The 8691-nt window shown below is 30.9% G+C and overlaps 1 protein-coding gene across 1 annotated transcript; it reads right to left on the bottom strand.

The window, feature by feature from the left end:
- Nucleotides 1–6872: 6872 nt before the first annotated feature.
- LOC129889589 (FCS-Like Zinc finger 6-like) lies at nt 6873–8263 on the bottom strand. Its single transcript, XM_055964967.1, has 2 exons — nt 7690–8263; nt 6873–7266 (listed from the first exon to the last, which is right to left on the bottom strand). The coding sequence occupies exons 1-2, from the start codon at nt 7941–7943 to the stop codon at nt 7095–7097; spliced, it is 426 nt and encodes a 141-aa protein (XP_055820942.1). The 5' UTR covers nt 7944–8263; the 3' UTR covers nt 6873–7094.
- Between the last annotated feature and the right edge of the window lie 428 nt (nt 8264–8691).

Genomic DNA, 8691 nt, shown 5'->3' on the forward strand with positions numbered 1-8691 from the left:
GGAGTGGTGCCTACCCCAATATATATGTATGATTCATATACTAAACGAACCAACTGTCCATCCCACTTTCTCTATATTCTTTAGATCCATTGTGTCGTAGTAAAGTCTTTCAGACTAGTTATTCAATTACAAAACCCACCCATAAGCTTTCCCTCTTGCGTTATAATTATCAAGATTTAGCTAAAATTCATTTTTAGTTCTTACTTGCTAAAGAGCAATTTATTCTTTCAATATATTTATAAAGTGAATGATTCGCTAAAGGAAAACAAAAAGAAGGGAATCAGAAATTCTGTGGTTGGAGGATTGCCGGGGGGGGGGGGGGCAACAAATAGAAGAATAGGTGTGACATATAGAAAATAATTAGAGTTTAACTTATATACGAAGTCATGATTATAACTGTTCATATTATCAGGTCATCTTCATATATTATAGTTGGTTCCCACTACTAAAAACATACGAAAAAAATGCGATGGACTGCGTCGTTAAAAAAAGCAATAAAACTTGAGACGCAGTTCGTCGCTTTTTAAATTTTTTTAATAAAAGTGACGGACAGGGACTACTTGTCCGTCGTTATTTTTGGCGGATTTTTGCGTCATGTGTATATATAATTATAAATTAATTATAAAATATAAATAGTGACGGAGTTCGTCGCTTTAAATTTAAAATAATTAATTATTATTTAAAATTACGTCGTCGTCTGTCATTTTTTTATTATATTTAATTTATTAATTTTTTATTTTATAAATAAGCGACGGACGGTGTCTTCCAGTCCGTCGCTTTTTTGGTCAAAATGATGGTCAACTATTTAAAATTTGCGACGGACAGGGCGACACTGTCCGTCACTTTTTCTGAAATAATTCTTACCAGTCCGCATTTTTTCTTATTTTATGGTCTGTCTCTCTCTAAACTCCTCTCCTCCTTCTCTCTAAACTCTCAACCCTTCGCCTCCCTTCACCAACGGCCACTGTCACTCCCTCCCCCGTCACCGTTGTTGCCGCCGCCACTGCCCTCCATCAGCCTTCTCTCTTCTTATTGTTAATAAGGTTAGCTAACTAGTTAGAGTTTAAATTTTGAAAAAAAAAATAATTTGTTGATTTGTTAGTTAATTTATTTCATTTAATTTGTTTAATGTATGTTATTAACATAGTTAATTTGTATTTGTGATTTTGAATTGGTGAATGTTACAAATTAGATTTTAGGGTTTTGCTTTGAATTGGGTTTTTTAAATTAAATTGTGAATTGAATATTCTTTGAGTTGGAATTAAAGTGTTCTTGATATTCAAATGTTATTAACATAGTTAGTTAGTTCTTGAAGTTAGAATGTGAATGAAGATTTTAGGGCTTTAGTTTGAATTGAGTTTTTTTTTTAATTAGATTGTGAATTGGGTATTATCTTAGTTGGAATTGAAGTATTTTTGAAGATAAAATTAAAGTTAGAAAGGCAATTAGAAGTTACAAGTTAGGATGTTTTATGTTTGGAAGATATTCAAGTTAGAAAAATATTGGGTTGAATGATTTTTGATGTTTGGAAGATATTCAAGTTATGAACTTGGACTTCAGGATTTTTGAACTTAGAATTTTTTTTTGGTTTGTATAAATTGTGAACTTTAGACTTTGAAACTAATTATAACTTAAATACTTGAATTTTAGGATACTTGAATATAATATAGAATTTGAACCTAGAACTTAGAACTTGAATTTTGAACTTGACTTTGAACTTTGAACTTAGAAATTTTGTTGAATTGTAGTCCTTATGAACTAATTAAGCTAATTAGAGTTAGACGATATTCAAAGTCATGAACTTAAACTTTAGGAATTTTGAAGTTGTACTTTGAAATTTTTTAAGTTTGTATATGTTTGAACTCTTTAGACTTTAGAAGTAATTAACTAGAACTTAGAAGTTCATGTGGTGATTAACTTGAACTTTAGATACTTGAATTTTAGGGTTTCAAAACTTTATAAATTATTTTGGTTTGGATAAATTTTGAACTTTTAGACTTTAAAACTAATTAATTAGAATTTTATGTTGTCATGAACTTGAACTTTAATTAGATACTTTAATACTCGAATTTTAAAACTTTAATTTGTATATACTTGAAACTTGTAATTTTGTTCTTATTTAACTTAGAACATCTGACTTAAATTAATTAGAACTTGAATTAATTATAAGTTGAATTAATTAGAAGTTAAACTTAATTTTAACTTGAATTAATTAGAATTTGAACTTAATTATTATATGAATTAATTAATCATAACTTGAACTTAATTATTATATGAATTAATTAATTATAACTTGAATTAATAACAGTTGTAGTCTCGATGAATTGTAGTCTTCATGAACTAATTAATTAAGCTTGAATATATATAATTTTGTAGATGGATCATCGTTTGTGGATGTATAACATGCATTATGAAGTTGGTGGTGGTTTGAAACCTGAATTTATTGACGGTGTAAGAAGTTTTATCGATCATGCAATGACACTTGATATTTTTAAGAGAAATGGATTGGTTAGGTTTTCTTGTCGTTAATGTAGGTGCTTGAAATTTTTTAATCCAAATATAGTTATGGTTCATTTGTATGGTAATGGATTTAAGCCTAGATATTTTGTATGGATTGATCATGCAGAAATAGATGAATTGAATAATATATTTTATAATCTGCTGTCCTTGGATGAATATAATATGCTTGCACCACATGATCAAATTATGGTTGAACATGATAGGGTTCTACATGATAAAGTTCAACATGATATATTTTAACATGATAAAGTTTATGATATGGTCAATGATGCTTTCGGGGTTCAAGGTGGGATGGAACCCGAACAATATTTTGATGAAACTCCTAATAAGAAGCAAGACGCTTCTATCAACAATTAGAAGAGGCTAGTCGCCCACTATGTGAAGGGAGTCCGCATTCTGCTTTGTCAGTTGCAGTTAGGTTAATGAATATTAAATTAGATTGGAGTGTTCCTCATGCGGCTATGGACTCAATGATTGATCTTTTGGGTGAACTTATTAATCCCGAGTTTAACATACCTAAGAACTTCTATCAGGCAAAAAGATTGATTTCCAAGTTTGGATTGTCGTATGATAAAATTCATTATTGTGTTAATGGCTGCATGATGTTCTACAAGATTGATAGTGAATTAGAAAATTATAATAGTGGTGTGTGCGTTCAAGGTGATGTCAACGGTAATGGCCAAACTGTAGAATATTATGGTGTCATTCAAGAGATTATTGAATTAAGATATTCAGGTTGGTCTAAAAAAATAGTATTGTTTCGGTGTAAGTGGTTTGACCCATCACACAGAGGCATAAGGATGAACCAACAACATAATATAATTGAAGTAAGCACACCAGACAATACGAAAGTCTTTTATCCTTGCCTAAAATGTTAAGCAAATCTATTACGCTCCATATTCATTGCGTAGAGATAAGGCCGATTGGTGGGTTGTTATTAAAACAAAGCTTGTGGAAAGAATTGAAATTGAGAATGTTTTAGATGTGGCGTACCAAAATGATGTTGCACTTGTTCAATAACAAGTTGATGTTGGGTTAGAAACCACACTAGAACATCCTCAACACATACTAGAAGAGATTTTCGATGATGAACTTAGAATGCCAAATGTTGAGGAAGAAGTAAACGAGGAATATGAATCATTTGAGGAGGAGGAATGGAATGACAATGAATATGAAACAACTGGGGAGAAGGAATGGAAAGATGACAAAAATGAAACAAGCGAGGAGGAATAAAATGGTAAACTATAACTAGAGAGTAACATCTTCGTCTACTCCATCTCCCACATCTCAGTCACCTCACATATCTACTCTGAGACTTAGAGATTCTAGTGTTGAGACTGACACTCCTACAGCATCAACTTCACCTTCTTCTGCTAATAGACCAGTGGCAGCACATGATGTGCTTGGGTTAGCTCTTGGGCAGAGGGACAGACTTGGGAGAGTCATGATTGAGCCTATGGATTCTCGTAAGTTTAATATTTTATTTATTTATTTTTGCTACATTAATAAATTATTCATTAACTAATTACATGTTTATTATGTGTTTTGCAGGTGGCATCATTCGAAGGAGGTTGCTAGGGCTCTTTAGGAAAGTGTTAAGATGCTATATATTGAGTCCTATCACTGTTGGCGGGAGATTCCAAACAATATCTGTCAGGCGATGTTTAATGAATTTAAGGTATATATATGTTTAAATTTATTTTTTAAAGTTACGTTTAATATTTTTACTATACTTTACGTAACTAATTATTTAACGTTATTCATTTTTTTAGACTTTATGTACCTGAAAGCCAAAGTACAATATGTTCATTGCGACCACTTTTAAAAGAAAAGCGAACACTAGACTATCTAGCTGACTAAAGAAAGCTAGGAATGATTGGGCACCTTCGAGTTGAATGTTGCCTCATATATTTGAAGAATTATGCCGGTATCGGGATACCAAAGAATTCAAGGCTTTTTCCGAACAAGAAAAAAAGCAAGAGCAAGCCTAAAGGGTGGCTCGATGCACACCGGAGGTGCAAAGAGTATTGATATGATTCAGAGGGAGATGGTAATGTTTCTAAATTTTAAGTTTAAATTCATTTTCTTAAATAAATTATTTGATAAAATATTATTTCATTAATTGTATTTTTATTTATAGGAAAAAGAATTGGGATGCACTCCCTATCGTCATGAAGTCTTTAAAAAAACTCATGTAAAGAAAAAAACTAATGTGTCGGATCTGGATGAGTGGGTGGAGGAATGGATCGAACGAGCCTATATAAGTTATTTAACATAATGTATAATATATTTTGATTCTAACTTTTATTTTTAATATATATATACATATATATATATATATTGATTATAACTTTTATTTTTTAATATGCAGCAAGATTATGAGCGGCACATACGTGATATGAGAGATTTAATTCAGCTAACGCCTGAATAGTCCACTCAAATTTGAACAGAAAAAGTGGTTGAAGGCAGCCATAAGGGCCGAATATATGGAATGGGATCTAGGAATAATGTACGATGACTACAATCAGGTTTAGAAGGTATTGGATCATCGCGTTAAGCCGAGGCCATTGACGGGGTTCAGATAGTTGCTATGTCTAAGCAAATTGCAGAACTTACACGCGCATTGACAGAATCTGAGAAATGAAGGGTTGAGGAGCAAAAAAATATGAATGAACAAGTTGAGCAAATTAAAGAACAAGTGCTCAACCTCGCCCGTCAACCTCCGCCCCGTTATTCAAGAGGGTCCACTCCGGATGAATCCGACGATAGTGATGATTACATAGCAAATAGTCCTTAGGTTCCCTATGTTAGTTTATGAACATTTTGAAATCTTTTGTTAACTTTGAAACACTTTAAATCATTCTAAATAATGACTTTATTCGTTTTAAGTATTTAATTATGTTTGTTATTTTGTATTTTGCGTATTGTTTTGTTGTTATTTGTGTTTGAATGGGTTGAATTGCTATAAAATAAATTGAATTTTGATTGCAGGTGGGTAGCAGAAACTGCAAATGTTGCAGAAAAGCAACGGACAGGGTCCTTTAGCCCATTGCTTTTTTGGAATTTTTTTAAAAAAAATTTCAAAAAAAGCGACGGACAGAGAGTCTAAATCCGTCGCTTTTCTAAAATTTTTTAAGAACTCCAAGATCAAATTGCGACGAACGGAGATCAATAATCCGTCGTTTTATATTAAATAATTATTTTTTAAAAAAGAATAAAAAGATGGAGTTCGTTGTTTTTTTATATTTTTTTAATTAAAAAAATTTAGGAGCGACCAGTCTGTCGCTTTTTTAAAAGCGTCGAGCAAAAAAGCGACGCAGTCCGTCGCTTTTTTGCATCGTTTTTTCACATTTTTTTAGTGGTGTCCCTTCAAAATTATAAATATCATATTTTTAAAAGATCAACTTATAACTAAATATTTTTTTACGTAATTTAATAGTATACAACGAAATAGAATTAGCATAAAATTTTGATTGTATAGCTATGAAATTTTATTTTTCATATAGCCATTAATTTTTAAAGAATTTATTTTAAACGTTATCATAAGCGGATCAGAGTTAAGGGCACAAGGGAGTTCATCCTAATCCCTTTTATATAAGAGAATAAGCTAAAAAAAAAAACCTAAATTATCAGCACAAGTTTCAAACATAAATTAATAATATGTGTTCACAAAATTTCCTGACTAATATGAACTCATATTAAAATATTTCTAAAGGAGGTGACAGATGAATAAGTTAAAACCCCCACCCCCTCCAAAAAAAAATTATTATCAATTTGTAATTATAGTTTATATCTAAATTATTGAGTGTTCACTAATCCCATTGAACTACCATGAAACATTGTGTCAGGTAAACTCATTTCTCAAACCTTTTCATCTCCCCCACACACCTCTGATTGAATTATCTTAGACATTTTCGGCACATATTCAATTGAAGATCTTTTAATCTAAAGGGAATTATATAATCCAGAGGTAACATAAATATCTAAAAGTTTAGGTATTGAATTCACAAAATGATAATAATTTAGCCTTTTTTTAATTAACTTGTTTGCTAGAGTCATACTCCCTATGTTTTTCTTATGCGACTAACTAAATGTCATATTCCTTATGTTTCAATTTGCTGGCATGATTCGAGGTACGAGAGTTAAACATGTTTAACGTGAAGAATCATCAAATTTTTTGAAATGAAACTTACATACTTGGAAATTATAATTTTTTTTATAAATTACAATAACTAATAGCTTAAATATTTAAAAAAATATGATTTTTTTTTAACTATTTAGATAGTAACTGAGACAAATAAATTCAGATAAACCCATGATAAACAGGCCAAAAAAAAAAATTGCACACAAAGTAAAACTGGATCAATCAGCCTTCATTAATTAAAATGAAAAACTTGCAAACATTAGCCACCCAACTCATGAAATTTGATAGAAAAATATTTACACATTCAGATATCATCTTAGTCCCACATGCATCTATTTATTTAGTGCGGGAGCTTAGTACATTGAATAATTCTTATTTTTAATTTCAACAACGTAATAATCCACACGGGACACGGTGGTTACGGCCTGACCTATGGCAGTGGGATGTTGGATTCCGTTCCACTTGCCATGGCAACGGCGGTGACTGCTGATGAATTTGTAATTTTTTTCCTAGATGCAGCAGACGAAGTACACTTCTCTTTTCTTGCATCTTCCTTTATCTGCTTTTCTCTACAGTTTAGACTGCAAAAAGCACTATCTCCTCTGAAAAAAAGAAAAAAAAACACAAATAAGCTATTAAATATTATTCAAGAAAAAAAATACTAACAAGATATATATATATATAAAAAATTCAAATAAAACTATCAATTACTTTAAAGATAACTATATGTGATTGACTATAGAAAAACTAATATTAGTTGTGTGATACTTCTTTTTATTATTTTTTTTAAAAAAATAGACCCAAATTCTTACACTTTTGGCTCTTTTTTTTTTTTTTTGATACATCAAGAAGCTCTAAAACAACTAATATCAGTTATATGAGTCAAATAGTAAACATTTTAATTTCTCGACTATAATATAAGTCGTGAGATTAATAACCTAAAAACAATATAAATTGGTTTGCACTATTAGGTCATCCAGAGATATTTACCAGCCATCATCATCGTGAAAATAAAAGCAGGTTACCTATACATGTAGATATCATGACCAGGGATTAAGTGGCGTTCACAGAGGGAGCAAGCTCTAAGGAAATGAGCAGTTTCAATGAAATCAGCTGATTTTCTACGAGTCAATAATAAGGGTTGATCTTGGCCGTTGGATCGTGGAATATGATGATCAAACGGTTGTTGTTGATAATTTAGGGGTGGATCCAAGGTAAATTCTGTCATACTTGTTGTTCTCTTGATTATTGGTGGCCTTGCCCTCTTTCCTAGCAACATCTTTTCTTTTTTTAAAAAAATAAATTAAAAAAATAATTGGTAGGGTAATTTGTTTTCTTGTTTTGCTAGCGGTTGGACATGATTGGAAAGAGGGAGAAGTATGAGGAGAATTTAAAACTCGATATATTAGAAGGTGCAAAATTAATAGGCGTAAAAGCTATTATAATTGCTTCAGCTGCTATTGATACTGGAGAAGGATGGGGATGAGGGTAGGGGTGGGTGGTAGAGAGGAGGAGGAGAAAGAGGAAAGAGGTAGAGGTTTTTTGTTTAAAGAGGAGTGAGAGTGTGGGGAAATATAGTGGGGAAGATAAACTAAGAGCTGGAAAGCAAGGAAATAATTTGGGCCACTCAATATATATACATATATCACTTTCATTTCATGTGATATTATCTTTGATTGAACATGAGGTTTAAGATTATGATTATTTTTATTGAGAGTTAATTTAAATAGTTATTTAATTAATTGATTAAGCTAAAAATAGTGGATAACAATAATAATAATAACAATATACTTAATGAAATCTTGCTACGTGGAGTCTGGAGAAAATAAAGTGTATATAAGTTTTATTACTATTTTGTAAAAGTAGAAAGACTATTTTCAAAAGATAAATAATCGATAGATATATAACATATGTAAAATCATGTATAATTTATGTATATTAGTTAAAAAAATTGCCTGACGATTGTTTGTATAAGTGTTCTTTTTGTTGTTGAATTTATGATCATAGAAGGTATAAAATATGGGTAA

The sequence above is a fragment of the Solanum dulcamara genome, chromosome 1 (genome assembly GCF_947179165.1).
Source record: "Solanum dulcamara chromosome 1, daSolDulc1.2, whole genome shotgun sequence".
In the NCBI taxonomy this organism is placed as follows: domain Eukaryota; kingdom Viridiplantae; phylum Streptophyta; class Magnoliopsida; order Solanales; family Solanaceae; genus Solanum; species Solanum dulcamara.

Bases quoted from the DNA above. Each gene is read 5' to 3' on its own strand.
- LOC129889589 (XM_055964967.1), bottom strand. From the start codon at position 7,943: ATGTTGCTAGGAAAGAGGGCAAGGCCACCAATAATCAAGAGAACAACA. The intron at 7,267-7,689 runs GTAACCTGCTTT...TCTTTTTTTCAG, and splicing joins CATGATATCTACATGTATAG to AGGAGATAGTGCTTTTTGCA.